Source organism: Sciurus vulgaris (genome assembly GCF_902686455.1).
Source record: "Sciurus vulgaris genome assembly, chromosome: 6".
Classification (NCBI taxonomy): Eukaryota; Metazoa; Chordata; class Mammalia; order Rodentia; family Sciuridae; genus Sciurus; species Sciurus vulgaris.
Window position 1 is genome coordinate 122377539 of NC_136466.1, and position 21857 is coordinate 122399395.

General features: G+C 36.8%; 1 protein-coding gene across 1 annotated transcript in view; it reads right to left on the reverse strand.

Moving 5' to 3' along the window:
• NDUFAF2 (NADH:ubiquinone oxidoreductase complex assembly factor 2) overlaps positions 1 to 21857 on the reverse strand; it is a 179342-nt gene that overhangs the window by 48209 nt on the left and 109276 nt on the right. Inside the window, exon 2 of the mRNA XM_079144049.1 lies at positions 8986 to 9075. Coding sequence (XP_079000175.1) covers positions 8986 to 9075 — 90 coding nt within the window. The remainder of the gene's footprint in view (positions 1 to 8985; positions 9076 to 21857) is intronic.

A 21857-nucleotide genomic window follows, 5' to 3' on the forward strand; every position in this document is an offset into this window, starting at 1 on the left:
ATACACTCAGGGACTAAGCCTGAAAAGGCTGTGCTCCTGGGCACGGCTGAGTGGAGGATCCGCCCCCTCTGCTGCATGACTGGATTCTTGGGAGGCTCCTGAGAACTAGACCTGCATCAGAGATTGACTACTGTCAAGCCATAGCGGGTGGGTCAATCTAGTCTCTCCAAAGAAGGAACCACCCAACGCCTCTTTAGAACTAAGCCCCTCCTACTGCTGTTAACTCCCCTCACAGAACACTGCAGAAGCTGTACCCTGGGAGTACACATACTTGGTTCAAAGTAACAAAAAGGCAACTGTTAGGTATGTCTTAACCCATCCCACCTCCTACTGGTGAGAAGAAAAGCTGAGTCTTATATCAAACAGCTTCAATCTTAGGCAGCTCCAACTGGAAGCTCAGAGAGCAACAGAAAAACAGGAGGGGGTTAACGACACCATCCCTTGTTGTATCAGTATGTAACTCAAGAAGAACTGGAAAGAAAGACTATTGGATATAGACTGTGACCACCCAATCTGGTCAACTATTTTGACCACCTCAGTAGAGAAGGTTCCTTCAGTCTTCACTAAGGTTTTAGATTTTTTAAAAAATTTAAACATTTTTTTTTTAACTCCTTCTGTGTGTGCTGGCTGTGCTGAATGGTGCAGGGACATATATTCATACACTTATCTCTTTTTCTCTCATTTTTAGCATTTTAAAAATGTAAGCATTGTTTAGTGAGTGTTCTGGTTTTTTGGATTGTATATCTTGGTTTGGTTTTGTATTATTTTCATTTGCTTATTTCTCTTCTTCTCCAGCTAAAGGCCAAATTTTATGGTTCTCCCTCTCTCCCAATACCTTGTTTCTATTTTTTCCCCTCCTATAAAAGAATCACCTGCTATATTTCTTATGCATTCTCTGTTTACTTTCTGAAATTGTACACTCTTTTCTATCTTCCTATCACATTTGCATTTCCCCTAATTAACTGTATTTTTACTTTCTTTCAGAACTAATTGGTTTATATAATTCCTGCTTCCACCATTAATGCTGATACAATCATTACTGCTGTAGATGACAAAGTTGACACTGCTGTTTGCTTTAAGCCAGATCTAGTTCATGGTTTATTGTTTTCATTGTTGACAATTATTGAACCCACCATTCCTTCTTATTGGTGGTAATTAATGTTGAAGTTGTCATAGTAAATGGAGTACTTAACACTCATTATTGTTTTTTTGTTTGTAACAGTTGTTACTATTGTTTATTTTGCCACATTCTGTGAGGTCTTGGTAACCTACAAGGACACTAAAAGTTCACAGGTTAGAGACTCTGCTGCTGAACTAAGCATTCCCTGACTTTACTTCAACTCAAAGAAGTGAGGAGACAAGAACCCCAAACCAACATCAAGGACCCAAGGAGAAATAATCACAGAATGAACTCAGGTCCTATCCCTTCACATTTATACCTACATTAAAACAGAGAGAAGTCCCAGAACAAATGACATAATTACACAAATAAAGATACATGCAAAAAAAGGGGTAGAGGAATATACCTCAATTGATGAGCAAGATCAAGACCTCTGAAAACATGAGAAAACAGGTAAACAAAACTCTCCCCAAAATCCACAATCTTCAAATAAAAGATCCCACTGACAGTGAGGTGGACAAAAAACCCAGAGAAAGATTATAAAAAACTGAGTATTAAAATGTTCTAAAATTTTATGATGAAGTAAAAGAAGATCTATGGAAGAAATTAAGAGATCAATTACAGGAGATGAATCACTTTAATAAAAAAATAGAAATAGTAAAAAGAAACCAAGCAAAACTTCTAGAAATGAAAGACACAATCAGTCAAATTAAAAACTCACTTGAAGGTATCACTAACAGATTAAATTGCATAGAAAATTGAACCTCAGCCCTTGAAGACAGAACTTCAGGCATTAAAGATAGGCTATATGATCTTGAATACACATAAGGCAATAAAGGAGGAAAAAAGTATAGAACATGACCAGAATACAGAAGAACTCTGGGACAATTTTAAAGAACAAACCTGAGAATCATCAGGGTAGAACAGTAAGAACATGGACATACAAACTAAAGGCACAAAGAACATTTTCAATGAGATAGTTACAGAAAACTTTCCCCATATCGGAAATAAGACAGACATTCACATACAGAAGGCTTACTGGACCCTATATAGACCTAGTCAAAGAATCTCACCAAGACATATCATAATCAAAATGCCTTAGAAAATCAGGAAAGAATTTTAAAAGCCATAAGAGAGAAACATCAAGTCACATTTAGAGGCAAACCAATAAGGCTAACTTCTGATTTCTCAAAAATCAAGGAGGGTCTGGAATGAGATTGTCCAAGTTCTAAAAGAAAACAACTTCCAGCCAAGGATACTATACCCATAAAACTCAGTTTCAAATTTGAGGGAGAAATAAAAACTTACCATGACAAGAATAACTGAAACAATTCACGAGCACCAAGCTGGCACTGCAAAGGATACTCAAAATATAAACTGCACATGGAGGAACTAAGAGACAATCCCCAAAGCTCTAAAACAGAGGAAGTTCAATAGAAGAATAATCCACTAAATGAGAATCAAGACAGGATAAAATATAGCAAAAATTCAAATGGCAGGAAACCACAAACACAAATCTGTACTAATGTTAATGGACTCAACTCACCAATTAAAAGACACAGATTGGCAGAATGGATCAAAAAACAAGATCCAACAACATGCTGTTTACAAGAGATTCATTTTATAGTCTAAGACACCCACAGAATGGTAAAAGGATGGCAAAAATATGCCAGGCATATGATCCAAGAAAACAAGCAGGAGTAGCTATTCTCATATATGACAAAGCAGATTTCAAGTCAAAATTAATCAGAAGAGAAAAAGAAGGCCACTACATCCTAGCAAAGGGAACAATCCAACAAGAACATATAAGAATAGTAAACATGTATACCCCAAATATAAATGTACTGAATTACACAGAAAAAATATTCCATTAGAGTAAATCCCACATAGACCCTAACACAATAATACTGGGTGATAGCAATACACCCTTATCACCAACAGACATGTCATGAAAGCATAGCACCAATCAACAGTTAAAAGAACAAATACAGGAAGCAAAAGATCATTTTGATAGAGTTAGAGATACTGAAAAAAAAAAAAACCCAGAAATTCTTGAAATGAAGGAAACAATAAACCAAATTAAGAACTCCATAGAAAGCATAACCAATAGGATAGAACACCTGGAAGACAGAACCTCAGACATTGAAGACAAAATATTTAACTTTGAAAACAAAGTTGACCAAACAGAGAAGATGGTAAGAAATCATGAACAGAATCTCCAGGAACTATGGGATATCATGAAAATACCAAATTTAAGAGTTATTGGATTAAGGAAGGCACAGAGAAACAGACCAAAGGAATGAACAATCCATTCAATGAAATAATATCAGAAAATTTCCCAAATCTGAAGAATGAAATGGAAAATCAAGTTCAAGAGGCTTATAGGACTCCAAATACACATAATTACAACAGACCCACACCAAGGCACATTATAATGAAAATACCTAACATACAAAATAAAGACAGAATTTTAAAGACCGCGAGAGAAAAAAATCAAATTATATTCAGGGGGAAACCAATACAGATTATCAGCAGATTTTTCAATCCAGACCCTAAAAGCTAGAAGGGCCTGGAACAACATTTATCAAGCCCTGAAAGAAAACGGATGCCAACCAAGAATCTTATACCCAGCAAAGCTTACCTTCAGATTTGATGACAAAATAAAATTCTTCCATGATAAAAAAAGCTAAAAGAATTTATAAAAAAGAAAGCCGGCACTACAGAACATGCTCAGCAAAATATTCCTTGAGGAAGAGATGAAAAACAACGATGTAAATCAGCAAAGGGAGGAACTACCCTAAAGGATAGCCAAATAAAGGAGAAACCAAGTCATGTAAAAAAAAAAAATGAGCCAAATGACCAGGAATACAAATCATATCTGAATAATAACCCTGAATGTTAATGACCTGAACTCATCAATCAAAAGACACAGACCGACAGACTGGATTAAAAAGAAAGATCGAACAATATGCTGCCTGCAAGAGACTCATCTCATAGAAAGAGATACCCACAGACTAAAGGTGAAAGGATGGGGAAAAACGTACTATGCACCTGGACTCAGCAAAAAAGCCAGGGTATCCATCCTTATATGAGATAATGTGGACTTCTAGCCAAAGTCAGTCAGAAGGGATAAAGAAGGACATTACATAAAGCTTAAGGGAAGCATAAATCAGCAAGACACAACAATCATAAATATATATGCCCCAAACAGTGGCCCATCCATGTACATCAAACAAATCCTTCTCAATTCCAGGAATCAAAGAGACCACCACACAATAATACTAGGTGATTTTAACACACCTCTCTCACCACTGGACAGATCTTCCAAATAATAATTGAACAAAGAAACCACAGATCTCAATAATATAATCAATAATTTAGACTTAATGGACATATATAGAATATACCATCCAACAAAGAACGAATACACTTTCTTCTCAGCAGCACATGGATCCTTCTCTAAAATAGACCATATACTATGCCACAAAGTCACTGTTAGCAAATACAAGAAGACAGAGACACTACCTTGTATTCTATCAGATCATAATGGATTGAAACTAGAAATAAATGACAGAATAAGAAACAGAAACTACTCCAACACCTGGAGATTAAATAATACACTACTGAATGATGAATGGATAAGAGAACACATTAGGGGGAAATAAAAAAATTCTTAGAAGTAAATGAGAACAAAGATATATCAAAATCTCTGGGACACTATGAAAGCAGTACTTGGAGGAAAATTTATTTCATGGAGCACATTCAATAAAAGAAGAAAAAAATCAACAAATAAACGACCTAACACTACAGCTGAAAGCCCTAGAAAAAGAGCAGAGCAACACCAGATGTAGTAGAGGACAGGAAATAGTCAAATCAGAACTGAAATCAATGAAATTGAAACAAAAGAAACAATCAAAAAAATTGACAAAATAAATAGTTCGTTCTTTGAAAAAAATAAAATTGATAAACCCTTAGCCACACTAACAAAGAGGAGAGAGAAAACTCAAATTACTAAAATTCAGAATGAACAAGGAAATATCACAACAGACATGATTGAAATACAAAACAATTAGAAGCTATTTTGAAAATCTATACTCCAACAAAACAGAAAATCTTGAAGACATCAAAAGGTTTCTAGAGACATATGAATTATCTAAACTGAACAAGAAGGACATACAAAATTTAAATAGATCAGTTTTAAGTAATGAAATAGAAGAAGTCATCAAAAGCCTACTAACAAAGAAAAGTCCGGAACCAGATGGGTTCTCAGCCGATTTCTATGAAACCTTTAAAGAAGAGCTCATTCCAATACTCCTAAAAGTATTCCATGAAATAGAAGAGGAGGGAACCCTTCCAAACTCATTCTATAAGCCCATATCACCCTGATACCTAAACCAGACGGAGACACATCGAGGAAAGAAAATTTCAGACCAATTTCCTTAATGAACATCGACAAAAAAATTCTTACCAAAATTTGAGCAAATCGCATACAAAAAATATATTAACAAGATACTGTACCACAATCAAGTGAGTTTTATCCCAGGGATGCAAGGTTGGTTCAACATCCGGAAATCAATAAATGTCATTCACCATATCAACAGACTTAAAGTCAAGACTCACATGATTATTTCAATAGATGCAGAAAAAGCATTTGATAAAATACAGCACCCCTTTATGCTCAAAACACTAGAAAAAATAGGAATAGTGGGAACATTCCTTAACACTGTAAAGGCTATCTATGCTAACCCCATGGCCAATATCATTCTAAATGGTGAAAAAACTGAAAGCATTCCCCCTAAAAACTGGAACAAGGCAGGGATGCCCTCTTTCACCACTTCTATTCAACACTGTCCTTGAAACTCTAGCCAGAGCAATTAGACAGACCAAAGAAATTAAAAGGATACGAATAGGAAAAGAAGAACTCAAACTATCCCTATTTGCTGATGACATGATTATATATTTAGAGGAACCAGGAAATTCCACCAGAAAACTTTTAGAACTCATAAGTGAATTCAGTAAAGTAGCAGGATATAAGATCAATGCTCATAAATGTAATGCATTTTTATTCGTAAGTGATGAATTCTCAGAAAGAGAAGTTAGGAAAACTACCCCATTCACAATAGCCTCGAAAAAAAATAAAATACTTGGAAATCAATCTAACAAAATAGGTGAAAGACCTCTACAATGAATACTAAAGAAAGAAATTAAAGAAAACCTTAGAAGATGGAAAGATCTCCCAAATTTTTGGATGGGCAGAACTAATATTGTCAAAATGGCCACACTACCAAAAGTGCTATACAGATTCAATGCAATTCCAATTAAAATCCCAATGATGTACCTCACAGAAATAGAGCAAGCAATCATGAAATTCATCTGGAAGAATAAGAAACCCAGAATAGCTAAAGCAATCCTCAGCAGGAAGAGTAAAGCAGGGGGAATCACAATACTAGAACTTCAACTATACTACAAAGCAATAGTAACAAAAACGACATGGTATTGGGACCAAAATAGACAGGTAGATCAATGGTACAGAATAGAGGACACAGACACAAACCCAAATAAATACAATTTTCTCATACTAGACAAAGGTGCCAAAAATATGCAATGGAGAAAAGATAGCTTCATCAACAAATGGTGCTGGAAAAACTGGAAATCCATATGCAGCAGAATAAAACTAAACCCCTATCTCTCACCCTGCACAAAACTCAACTCAAAATGGATCAGGGACCTTGGAATCTGACCAGAGACCCTGCACTTTCTTCGAAAAAGTAGGTTCAAATCTTCAACATATTGGCTTAGGATCAGACTTCCTTAACAGGACTCCCAAAGCACAAGAAATAAAAGCAAGAATCAATAACTGGGATAGATTCAAACTAAAAACTTTCTCTCAGCAAAGGAAACTATCAGCAATGTGAAGAGAGTCTACAGAGTGGGAGAAAATTTTTGCCACTCATACTTCAGATACAGCCCTAATTTCCAGAATATATAAAGAACTCAAAAAACTCTACACCAAGAATACAAACAACCCAATCAACAAATGGGCTAAGGAAATGAACAGACACTTCACAGAAGAAGATCTACAAGCAATCAACAGATATATAAAAAAATGTTGAACATCTCTAGTAATAAGAGAATTGCAAATCAAAACTACCCTAAGATTCCATCTCACCCCAATTAGAATGGCGATTATCAAGAACATAAGCAACAACAGGTGTTGGCGAGGATGTGGGGAGAAAGGTACACTCATACATTGCTGGTGGGGCTGCAAATTAGTGCAGCCACTCTGGAAAGCAGTGTGGAGATTCCTTGGAAAACGTGGAATGGAACCATCATTTGACCCAGCTATCCCACTCCTCGGCCTATACCCAAAGGACTTAAAATCAGCATACTACAGAGATGCAGCCAGATCAATGTTCATAGCTGCTCAATTCACAATAGCCAGATTGGGGAACCAACCTAGACGTCCCTCAATTGATGACTGGATAAAGAAACTATGGTGTATATATATACAATGGAATATTACTCAGCGATAAAGAATAATAAAATTATGGCATTTGCAGGCAAATGGATGAAATTGGAGAATATCATGCTAAGTGAAATAAGCCAATCTCAAAAAACCAAACGATGAATGATCTCGCTGATAAGTGGATGATGACACATAATGGGGGTTGGGAGGGAGGCATGAATGGAGGAAGGAGGGACTGTATAGAGGGAAAAGAGGGGTGGGAGTGGTGGGGGGGAAGGGAAAGGAAAAAAAAATAACAATGAATCAAACACCATTACCCTATGTCAATGTAAGATTACACAAATGGTTTGCCTCTACTTCATGTACAAACAGAGAAACAAGTTGTACCTCATTTTTTTACAATAAAAAAATTTAAAAAATAAGTTAGGCATTGGTGCTTCAGTTAAGGTTCTTTTAGTGGCAAATAACAAAGGCTAACATAGGCTAGATTTCATGTACTCAATAAATTACTTATTGAGCACTTACTATGTGCCTTACCATGTTTCAGGCACTATGGAAGGAAATGGTAAGTAAAAAGGGGAAATACACATTAAAGATATAAGGTGCTATGTAGAACTCAGATTTGCAGCTAAACTTCATTAAGAAAGAAATATAACTGGAAACTGGAAAGCTGTTGGAAACCTAAGAAATATTCTTGGTCTCTTATGTTTTTCTCTTGTAAAGTAGTTTCAGTTCTCTTCTCTGTTGATCAGCTTTTTCTGCAGTAAAACTTTTATGGTAGATTGAACATAACTACTCTCAAGCTGCCAAGTTCATATGTTATTGCCCCAGCCACAAAGAGAGACGAGCTGCTTCTGCTTTACACCCCTTTGATCTTTTACTTAATTTCAAAGTGCAAAGATAGGGATCAACTATCCATCCTTGTCCAAACAGGGGAAGTCAGCTAACAGGGTCCTTGTGCCTTGAATAAATATCCCAAATGGTATCTATAGCCAAGTATTTGCCACATCTTATAAAAGAGAAAAGTAAGACTGAAAAGAATGTTACTTTCTCAAGTTCATGTAAGTAGTGAATGCCAGAATCAGGCTTCCAATTCCAGGGCTGTCCAAGTGTAGGGTGGGTGTCTCCTTAACCTTGCACATGTGGAGCTTTGCTTACCTCACTTTAGTCCCAGCTCTGCCAATGCTTCGTAGTTCTTTTTGTTATGCATGTGTTCCTGTTCCAAACTTTGTCAAATTCACAAGTTTTAAAGAAATGCAAAGTTAAAAAAAAAAGTTTGATGGATTCAGGATGTGAAAGCTTTTTCAAAGAGACTATGCAATTATATATGCTCTTATTAATTTTGTATACTGTTAAATAATTTGCCTCCCAGATAATTCCACTAAAAGCAGAATCTTACCTTCCCATTCTGTTGGGATATCCCCCACTTCATAGTCTGTTTCCTGTTTATTTGCTGCTTCTACGATTCTTTTCTCTCGAATAGTTTGTCCTATAAGACAAAAGGATTAATATATTTTTAAATGAACATGACATAGTAGTTATTATAAGTAATATTTTCTCTTTTGATACTGCACACCCTTCATATGGTGAAATAATTAAATTGGAAGGAAAAAGAATAGATTCTATTTAGATCTATATGTTAGAAAAGACAATTACTAAACAGCAAAATTTTAAAATAGTCTACCACAGTATATAAAATTAATTTTGGTAGAATAACTCTAGATTTCATGCAAAGAAAAAGAACAATCAATCCTTCAGGACACTAATGACTAATAAAAGCATTTTAGTATGTTTGATGCTTTTAAACGTACAAGTATACGTATCAGAGGTGCCAACAGTTGCTGTGATTGCCCGTGACAGACCACGAGAACTTGGTGCTATTCTGTCCCCATAGTAATATTGAAAAAACCTAATGGAATGAAGTCCTTGGATGGCCTATCTGAGTTATTAACTCTCAAGGGAATGTAATGAAAGAGGGACAAAAGCTGGTAAGCCTCAGGTATGGTGCTTCAGGTGAGAGAACAACATGTATAATGGAATGGCAGAAATTTAGAAACGGGCAAGCAGAGAGAACAGTAAAGAAAAAGGTACAGAGGAAACAAGAATGGGATGAGAAATGCCTACTACTTATATTTCTCAAAAATAAAGAGTTGATTAGAACATATTTTAAGTTCATATAGAAGGTATAAAACTATTTGTCATTTTCTTCTATTTTCAGAAAGTCTTGATTACATCCTTCAAAGCTGCTTTGCCAAAATGGTGGCTTTAAAATATGTTTGTCTGTCATTGAATCTCTGAGCTGGGGAAATTAGGTAGGCTTTCTACTTCCAGCAGTTAACAAGCATGCTTCTGTACTCCAGGGAATGTGACCTGAGACAGAAGACATTGGTGAGTAATGATAAAGAGAGCAGCATGGCTTAACAGTGATTAGACCAGTCATGGATAGAAATCTGGGCCTTACAGAACACTCATTTCTTTAACCCTCCTCAGCTAGTCTTACACCGTACTAAAGAGAATGGGCAACATAATTAAAGAAGCTGACATTGTTGCCTGCAAAACACTCTTGTATACTTCCCTCAATTTTACTAACTAAAAATTCCTTCATTCGTGGGCAAGGGCTCCTGGGAGTGAATGTGTAGGATAAAGGCACAAGGATAGCCTGAGAAGACTGAATGGCTGGTTGTTATTTCCTGTTTTGGTAAGAGTACGTCAAAGGCTAGGATTTCATAGAGAAGTCATTAATGGCCAATAACCCTGAAGTATGTGGCCAAGAAGACTCTGAATTTCATTATGAACTCATTTAACTAGTCTAATTGAATCCTAACACTAAAGTTCCTTAAGGCTTATGAAGAGGAGTTATCTTTTCCTTATTTTACCCAATAAATTTACATAAGGTAGGGGATTGGTAGTAAATGTCCCTAAGTTACAGTAAAAGAAGAATATTAACAATGACAGCTGCATTTCTATGTCATAGTAGAGGCACAATATACATAAATGTATTTTCACTAAAATGCTGTTTTTATATTTATACATAAATATACAATAACAATAGTTACTATAAAGTATATTTACATATCAGTTTTTAAACTTTACTTTATAGTAACTATGTCTTCATATAGTACTTACCCAAATACCCAGATATAAGTATGTTCTTTTAACAATAACCATTAAAGAAAGGTCAATAATTGTCTAAAACAAAAAATGATAGTAAAAGGGATTCTGAAAGTATATATGTGTGTGGTCTATAAGGTCTTAAGTGGACCTCAACAGAGTTTAGCACACATGGAGAGGATAGAGGTCTGCAACTCCCAGAAGCACCACTGAAGAACACATGCTGGGTGAAGCTGTAGCTCAGTGGCACAGCGTTTGCCTAGCATGTGTGAGGCACTGGGTTCCACCCTTGTCACTGCACAAAAAGAAACAAGTAAAATAAAGGCATGCTGTCCATTCACAACTACCAAATCAAAAAGAAAACTACATGCTATCTGTATATCTGGGATACAAGAAATCAACTTTTCATTCCTATTTTTAGGCCTACAAATTCATTTAAGGTCTCCCATGAATTTTAAAAATCAAAAATCATACCAATTTGTGTGTAAATGAAAAGACAGGAAGAGTAATTCATGAGCTTATTTAATCCCTTGATAATCACTGATAAATCACTGATAAATCTTTGTTTACATATAGTTGACATAAAAGATGTGCTTTTAAAAGTATATATCTTTAAAAATATAAAACTATGAGTTTATTAGATGAATTTTTTATAATCATATATTTTTCCCCTCAAAACCTATAAAACTGAATTCTAAGATCCAAGAACTAGAGGCGGACTAGAGGGAGGCTGCGATTCTTGTCGCTCCATAACTCCGGTTTCAAGCAGAGGATATCTGTTTCTTGGTGTGGCAGTTTTTGCTGCTTATTGATCCCCTACTGTTTACCCCATTTGTCTACTGTGATCTCCCGCAGTCTGCCAGCATATCGATGCTTTTTTTGAGTGCAGATTGTTCACTGTCAGGCGTCTATCATCTGCCATTTGCCTGCCTCTTGCCTGTCCATCGCCTGCCTTTCACCTACCCATCACCCACCACCCGAGGTTCACCTCCCGAATGTCCAACAACTGCCAGCAGACTGACCACAGACCGCCAATGGAGTGCCAGCTGCCTGCTGTTGCCTGGAAGTTCTCTGCCACAGTACCTATGGGTTTGGTTACACATGGCTGCTGCCATTTTGAGACAATAGCCAGGCCCTGTAGTACCCCTGGCCAAACTGACTGAGTCCCGTCTCCAGGATCCCTCAGCCCGATGGATCACTCCCTGCCTCTGGGGCCCTCACATCATCTGACTGCTCCCTGCTGCCAGGACCCCAGACCAACTGACTGCGTCCTATCTCTGGGACCCCAGACCAACTGATTGCACCTGGCCTCCAGGATCCAACAACCACACCAAACAAACCTGACCTCCAGGACCTCTGCCTGACCAACCGCATTCTGCCTCCAGAACCTCAGCCGACCACATCCACACACCGAGCTGCAGCTCCCCATTTGCCAACACATTTGGAAACCAGAGCGGCCATCTTGGATAATCCTGGAAGCTGTAGCTCTGATCTTTAGGTGGGGCAAAACCGATCCTGAGATGCCTGCAGGAGACTTGAAGCTCATTGTCAGAAAAGGTTTTGGAAACCTATAGGGCCACTATAAGCCTATAGGGGGAAATCTGCAATACCCCAGATCTGCCCTGCTAGAGGGAAAGATACATGAACAACATGAAAAAACAAGGGAAGAAAATGAAACAAACAAATCTAGATTCTATATTAATAGAATCCAATAACAGTATGGTAGAAGAAAGTCAGAAAAGGACTGCAGATTATACATAATTAGGATGATTCGTGAAGCAAAGGATGAGTTAAGAGAGCATATGCAGGCAATGAATGATAATACCAACAAGCAGTTGAAAGAGCACTTGTGGGAAGCCAAAAGATCATTTCAACAAAGAGAGATTCTCAAAAAAAAACCAAATGGAACTCCTTGAAATGAAGGAGACAATAAGCCAAATAAAAACCCAATGGAAAGCATCACCAACAGACTAGACCACGTGGAAGACAGAACCTCAAACGATGAAGACAAAATATTTAATCTTGAAAATAAAGTCGCCCAAACAGAGAAGATGGTAAGAAATCATGAACAGAATCTCCAAGAACTATGGGACATCATGAAAAGACCAAATTTAAGAATTACTGGGATTGAGGAAGGCACAGAGATACAAACCAAAGGAATGAACAACCTATTCAATGAAATAATATCAGAAAATTTCCCAAACCTGAAGAATGAAATGGAAAATCAAATACAAGAGGTTTACAGAACACCAAATGCACACAATCACAACAGACCCACACCAAGGCACATTATAATGAAAATGCATAACATTCAAAATAAAGATAGGATTTTGAAGGCCGCGAGAGAAAAGCATCAGATTACATATAGGGGGAGACCAATACGGATAGCAGCCGACTTCTCAACCCAGACTCTAAAAGCTAGAAGGGCCTGGAACAACATATTTCAAGCTCTGAAAAAACGTGGTTGCCAACCAAGAATCCTATACCCAGCAAACCTAACCCTCAGATTTGAAGATGAAATAAAATCCTTCCATGAAAAACAAAAGTTAAAAGAATTTACAAATAGAAAGCCTGCAATACAGAATGTTCTCAACAAAATATTCCATGAGGAGGAAATGAAAAACAACAATGGAGTTCAGCAAAGGGAGGAACTAACTTAGAGAAAAACCACTCAAAGGAGAAACCAAGCCAAGTTAAAATAAGCCCAAATGAATGGGAATACAAATCATATCTCAATAATAACCCTGAACGTTAATGGCCTAAACTCATCAATCAAAAGACACAGACTGGCAGAATGGATTAAAAAGAAAGACCCAACAATATGCTGCCTGCACATTTGCAGGCAAATGGATGAAATTGGAGAATATCATGCTAAGTGAGATAAGCCAATCTCAAAAAGCCAAAGGACGAATGATATCGCTAATAAGTGGAGGATGACACATAATGGGGGGGAGGGAAGGGTTAGTGTTAGGGTTAGAGTTAGGGTTAGAGAGTGGGGCAAGTATGGAGGAAGGAAGTACTGTATAGAGGGTAAAGAGGGGTGGGAGGGGTGGGGGGAAGGGAAAAAATAACAGAATGAATCAAACAACATTACTCTATGTAAATTTATGATTACACAAATGGTATGCCTTTACGCCATGTACAAACAGAGAAACAACATGTATCCCATTTGTTTACAATAAAAACAAAAAATATGCTGCCTGCAAGAGACTCATCTCATAGAAAAAGACATCCACAGACTAAAGGTGAAAGGATGGGAAAAAACCTACCACGCACATGGACTCAGTAAAAAAGCGGGGGTTTCCATCCTTATATCAGATAAAGTAGACTTCAAGCCAAAGTTAGTCAGAAGGGATAAAGAAGGACATTTCATACTGCTTAAGGGAACCATAAATCAGGAAGACATAACTATAGTAAATATTTATGCCCCAAACAATGGTGCATCCCTCTACAGCAAACAAATCCTTCTCAATTTCAGGAATCACATAGACCACAACACAGTAATTCTGAGTGACTTTAATGCACCGCTGTCCCCACTAGATAAATCTTCCAAACAAAAACCAACCAAAGAAACCATAGAACTCAATAACACAATCAATAACTTAGACTTAATAGACACATATAGAATATTCCATCCATCAAAGAGCGGATTCACTTTCTTCTCAGCAGCACATGGAACCTTCTCCAAAACAGACCATATGTTATGTCACAAAGGAGCCCTTAGGAAATGCAAAAAATAGAGATACTACCTTGTGTTCTATCAGATCATAATGGACTGAGAGTAGAAATCAATGACAAAATAAAAAAAACAAATTACTCCAACACCTGGAGACTAAATAATATGCTATTGAATGAAACATGGATAACAGAAAACACCAGGGAGGAGATAAAAATATTCTTAGAGGTCAATGAGAACGATGATACAACATATCAAAATCACTGGGACACTATGAAAGCAGTACTAAGAGGAAAATTCATTGCATGGAGCACATTCCAGAAAAGAATGAAAAGTCAACAACTAAATGAATAATGTTACAGCTCTAAGCCCTAGAAAAAGAAGAACAGAATAACAGCAAAAGTAGTAGAAGACAGGAAATAATTAAAATCAGACCTGAAATCAATGAAATTGAAACAAAAAAAACAATTCAAAAAATTGACAAAACAAAAAGTTGGTTCTTTGAGAAAGTAAACAAAAGAGACAAACCCTTAGCCACACTAACAAAGAGAAGGAGAGAGAAAACTCAAATTACTAAAATTCCAGATGAAAAAGGAAATACCATGACAGACACCACTGAGATACAGAACATAACGAGAAGCTACTTTGAAAATCTGTATTCCAACAAAATAGAAACTACCGAAGACATTGACAAATTTCTACAGACATATGCTCCTCCCAAGCTGAACCAGGAAGACATACACAATTTAGACAGATCAATATCAAACAATGAAATAGAAGAAGCCATTAAAAACCTACCATCCAAGAAAAGCCCAGGACCAGACGGATTCTCAGCCGAGTTCTACAAGACCTTCAAGGAAGAACTCATTCCAATACTTCTCAAAGTATTCCAGGAAATAGAAAAGGAGGGTGCCCTACCAAACTCATTCTATGAAGCTAATATCACCCTCATACCCAAACCAGGCAAAGACGCATCAAAGAAAGAAAATTTTAGACCAATATCCTTGATGCAAAGATCCTTAACAAAATATTGGCAAACCGTATCCAAAAACATATTAAGAAAATTGTGCACCACGATCAAGTGGGGTTCATCCCTGAAATGCAAGGATGGTTAAACATCCATAAATCAATAAATGTAATCCATCATGTCAATAGACTTAAGGATAAGAATCATATGGTCATTTCAATTGAGGCAGAAAAAGCGTTCGACAAAATACAACACCCCTTCATGCTCAAAACACTAGAAAAAATAGGGATAGTAGGAACATACCTGAACATTGTAAAGGCTATTTATGCTAAGCCCATGGCCAACATCATTCTTAATGGAGAAAAACTGAAACCATTCCCTTTAAAAACAGGAACAAGACAGGGATGTCCTCTTTCACCACTTCTATTCAACATTGTCCTCGAAACTCTAGACAGAGCAATTAGGCAGACTAAAGAAATTAAAGGGATACGAATAGGAAAAGAGGAACTTAAGCTGTCACTATTTGCTGATGATATTATTCTATATTTAGAGGATCCAAATACCTCCTCCAGAAAACTTCTAGACCTCATCAATGAATTCAGGAAAATAGCAGGCTATAAAATCAACATGCATAAATGTAAAGTATTTTTATATGCAAGTGATGAAACAGCTGAAAGGGAAATGAGGAAAACAACTCCATTTGCAATAGCCTCAAAAAAAAAAAAAAAAAATACTTGGGAATCAATCTAACCAAAGAGGTAAAAGATCTCTACAATGAAAACTACAAAACACTGAAGAAAGAAATTGAGGAAGACCTTAGAAGATGGAAAGATCTCCCATGTTCTTGGATAGGAAGAATTAATATTGTCAAAATGGCCATACTACCAAAAGTGCTAATCAGATTCAATGCAATTCCAATTAAAATCCCAATGACGTACCTCACAGAAATAGAGCAAGCAATCATGAAATTCATCTGGAAGAATAAGAAACCTAGAATAGCTAAAGCAATCCTTAGCAGGAAAAATGAAACAGGGGGTATCGCAATATCAGACCTTCAACTATACTACAAAGCAATAGTAACAAAAACGGCATGGTATTGGCACCAAAATAGACAGGTAGATCAATGGTACAGAATAGAGGACATGGACACAAAACCAAATAAATACAATTTTCTCATACTAGACAAAGGTGCCAAGAACTTGCAATGGAGAAAAGATAGCCTCTTTAACAAATGGTGCTGGGAAAACTGGAAATCCATATGCAACAAATGAAACCGCTATCTCTCACCCTACACAAAACTAAACTCAAAATGGATCAAGGACCTTGGAATCTGACCAGAGACCCTGCACTTTATAGAAGAAAAAGTAGGTCCACATCTTCACCTTGTTGCTTAGGATCAGACTTCCTTAACAGGACTCCCATAGCACAAGAAATAAAAGCAAGAATCAATAACTGGGACAGATTCAAACTAAATACCTTTCTCTGAACAAAGGAAACTATCAGTAATGCGAAGAGAGAGCCTACAGAGTGGAAGAAAAATCTTTGCCACTCATACTTCAGATACAGCACTAATTTTCAGAATATATAAAGAGCTCAAAAAACTCTACACCATGAATACAAATAACCCAATCAACAAATGGGCTAAGGATATGAACAGACACTTCACAGAAGAAGATCTACAAGCAATCAACAAACATAAGAAAAAATGTTCACCATCTTTAGTAATAAGAGAAATGGAAATTGAAACTACCCTAAGATTCCATCTCACCCCAATTAGAATGGTAATTATCAAGAGTACAAGCAACAATAGGAGTTGGCAAGGATGTGGGGAAAAAGGTACACTCATACATTGCTGGTGGGGTTGCAAATTAGTGAGGCCACTCTGGAAAGCAGTGTGGAGATTCCTTAGAAAGCTTGGAATGGAACCACCATTTGACCCAGCTATCCCACTCCTTGGCCTATACCCAAAGGACTTAAAATCAGCATACTACAGAGATACAGCCACATCAATGTTCATAGCTGCTCAATTTACAATAGCCAGATTGGGGAACCAACCTAGATGCCCTTCAATTGAGGAAGGGATAAAAAAAAAATTGAATATTACTCAGCCATAAAGAATAATAAGATTATGGCATTTGCAGGCAAATGGATGAAATTGGAGAATATCATGCTAACTGAGATAAGCCAATCTCAAAAAAACCAAAGGATGAATGATCTCGCTGGTAAGTGGATGATGACACATAATGGTGGGGAGGGGGCAAGAATGGAGGAAGGAGGGACTGTATAGAGGGAAAAGAGGGGTGTTAGGGGTGGGAGGATAGGGGGAAAAATAACAGAATGAATCAAGGAACATACCTTATGTAAATGTATGATTATGCAAATGGTATGCCGTTACTCCATGTACAAACAGAAACAACATGTATCCCATTTGTTTACAATAAAAAATTTTTTAAAAATACCAAAAAAATCTTTAAAACTACTTCATTCTTGGGAATGAATCCTATTTGCATGACAGACGTTGAGATGAAAGACAAATTTCAACTGTTCTATGAGCTTCCAGGATCAGGATAGAAACCCTGGACACTGATATGGGGAGTAGGCAAAGCCCTAAACCTGTAGTCTTATATTCCTGTGCCTTAGCCATGTAATAAACTTTGTGTGTTCTTTTCTGTTAAAAAAGTCATGTGTGGTGGCACATGCCTATAAGCACAGCAGTTTGGGAGGCAGAGACAGGAGGATCGCAATGTTCAAAGGCAGCTGGAGCAACTTAGGCTCTAAGCAATTTAGCAGATCCTGTCTCAAAATTAAAAAAAAAAAAAAAAAGGACTGAGGATGTGGCTCAGTGGTTGAGTGCTCCTGGGTTCAATCCCTGGTTAAAAAAAAAATCCTAAATATTACTCATTCTAGTACCATCTGCAATTTTTGCCATACTTTATAACATTATATGCTTAATATTGTTCATAGATTTTCTTTTTTCTTCAATGCTTTCTTTTATCTTATCCTGAAAGATACCAATGTATGCACTAGTTACATATTTTATACACATATATAAAATAGAAGGTGCAAAGTTTAAAAAGTTGTCATGTATCACCTGAAATCATCTTGTGGACTGTGCTTGGGAAACCATACTGTAGACCACACTGGTCTATCCAGAGAGGCCCAGCAATACATCTGGTTTTACAGGTCATAGGAACCAATATAAAGAGTAAGAAATTCCTGTGGACACGGAATGGTTGATGAATATCAAAGTCTTGCTTGGATATATTTACCCTTCATTTCATAAGATCTTGTTATGTACAACAATCTCAGGTTAAATCTGAAGAGGAAAGAGTTCTAAAATTCCAGGAATGACCAGATTTACAAAATAACTATATATAAAAATGCATTGGATTTATGTGCATTGATCTTATATCCCGCTACTTTACTGAATTCACTTATGAGTTCTAAAAGTTTTCTGGTGGAATTTCTTGGTTCCTCTAAGTATATAATCATATCATCAGCAAATAGGGATAGTTTGAGTTCTTCTTTTCCTATTCGTATCCCTCTAATTTCTTTGGTCTGTCTAATTGCTCTGGCTAGAGTTTCAAGGACGATATTGAATAGAAGTGGTGAAAGAGGGCATCCCTGCCTTGTTCCAGTTTTTAGGGGGAATGCTTTCAGTTTTTCACTATTTAGAATGATATTAGCCATGGGCTTAGCATAAATGGCCTTTACAATGTTAAGAAATGTTCCCACTATCCCTATTTTTTCTAGTGTTTTGAGCATGAAGGGGTGCTGTATTTTATCAAATGCTTTTTCTGCATCTATTGAAATAATCATGTGATTCTTGACTTTAAGTCTGTTGATATGGTGAATGACATTTATTGATTTCCGGATGTTGAACCAACCTTGCATCCCTGGGATGAAACCCACTTGATCGTGGTGCACTATCTTTTTAATATGTTTTTGTATGCGATTTGCTAAAATTTTGTTGAGAATTTTTGCGTCAATGTTCATTAAGGATATTGGTCTGAAATTTTCTTTCCTCGATGTGTCTCTGTCTGGTTTAGGTATCAGTGTGATATTGGCTTCATAGAATGAGTTTGGGAGGGTACCCTCCTCTTCTATTTTATGGAATACTTTGAGAAGTATTGGAATGAGCTCTTCTTTAAAGGTTTTGTAGAACTCGGCTGAGAACCCATCTGGTCCCGGACTTTTCTTTGTTGGTAGGCTTTTGATGACTTCTTCTATTTCAGTACTTGAAATTGGTCTATTTAAATTGTGTATGTCCTCCTTGTTCAGTTTAGGCAATTCATATGTCTCTAGAAACCTATTGATGTCTTCAAAATTTTCTATTTTGTTGGAGTATAGATTTTCAAAATAGCTTCTAATTATGTTTTGTATATAAGTGATGAATCTTTGGAAAGAACAATCAGGAAAACTTCCCCATTCACAATAGCCTCGAAAAAAATAAAATACTTGGGAATCAATCTCACAAAAGAGGTGAAAGACCTCTACAATGAGAACTACAGTACACTAAAGAGAGAAATTAAAGAAAACCTTAGAAGATGGAAAGATCTCCCATGTTCTTGGGTAGGAAGAATTAATATTGTCAAAATGGCCATACTACCAAAAGTGCTAATCAGATTCAATGCAATTCCAATTAAAATCCCAATGACGTACCTTACAGAAATAGAGCAAGCAATTATGAAATTCATCTGGAAGAATAAAAAACCCAGAATAGCTAAAGCAATCCTTAGCAGGAAGAGTGAAACAGGGGGTATCGCAATACCAGATCTTCAACTCTACTACAAAGCAATAGTAACAAAAACGGCATGGTATTGGTAGCACAATAGAAAGGTAGATCAATGGTGCAGAATAGAGGACATGGACACAAACCCAAATAAATACAATTTTCTCATACTAGACAAAGGGGTCAAAAATATGCAATGGAGAAAAGATAGCCTCTTCAACAAATGGTGCTGGGAGAATTGGAAATCCATATGCAACGGAATGAAACTAAACACATATCTCTCACCATGCACGAAACTAAACTAAAAATGGATTAAGGACCTCGGAATCAGACCAGAGACCCTGTAAATTATAGAAGAAAAAGTGGGTCCAGATCTTCCACATGTCGGCTTAGGACCAGACTTCCTCATCAGGACTCCCATAGTACAAGAAATAAAAGCAAGAATCAATAACTGGGATAGATTCAAACTAAAAAGCTTTCTCTCAGCAAAGGAAACTATCAGTAATGCGAAGAAAGAGCCTACAGAGTGGGAGAAAATCTTTGCCACTCATACTTCAGATAGAGCACTAATCTCCAGAATCTATAAAGAACTCAAAAAACTCTACACCAAGAAGGCAAATAATCCAGTCGACAAATGGGCTAAGGAAATGAATAGACACTTCACAGAAGAAGATCTACAAGCAATCAACAATCATATGGAAAAATGTTCAACATCTTTAGTAATAAGAGAAATGCAAATCAAAACCACCCTAAGATTCCATCTCACCCCAATTAGAACGGTGATTATCAAGAATACAAGCAACAACAGGTGTTGGCGAGGATGTGGGGAGAAAGGTACACTCATACATTGCTGGTGGGGCTGCAAATTAGTGCAGCCACTCTGGAAAGCAGTGTGGAGATTCCTTAGAAAACTTGAAATGGAACCACCATTTGACCCAGCTATCCCACGCCTCGGCCTATACCCAAACGACTTAAAATCAGCATACTACAGAGATACAGCCACGTCAATGTTCATAGCTGCTCAATTTACAATAGCCAGATTGTGGAACCAACCTAGATGTCCTTCAATAGATGAATGGATAAAGAAACTGTGGTATATATATATACAATGGAATATTACTCAGCCATAAAGAATGATAAAATTATGGCATTTGCAGGCAAATGGATGAAATTGGAGAATATCATGCTAAGTGAGATAAGCCAATCTCAAAAAACCAAAGGTCTAATGATATCTCTAATAAGTGGATGAGGACACATAATGGGGGGAGGGAGGGGTTAGTGTTAGGGTTAGAGTTAGGGTTAGGAAGGGGGGCAAGAATGGAGGAAGGAAGGACTGTATAGAGGGAAAAGAGGGGTGGGAGGGGTGGGGGGAAGGGAAAAAATAACAGAATGAATCAAACAACATTACCCTATGTAAATTTATGATTACACAAATGGTATGCCTTTACGCCATGTACAGAGAAACAACATGTATCTCATTTGTTTACAATAAAAAAAGAAAAAAAAATAACTAATATTTATAGCATGTTTACTATGTGTATGACATTGAACTAAATTTTAACTTAGTATGAATAATTTCCCTTAAACTCTACAACCTCATGAGGTTACTATTATTACTTCATTTTATAAATAAAGAGATTGACACATAAGAGCTTAATTCATTAACTTCAGGTCAATTACTAACAAACAGGAGTCAGGATTTGAACATAGATCTTTTGACTCTAGCCTTGGAGACTTAACCACCAAGTTATACTGCCAGACTTCAAGATATCTATAAAGGTTACA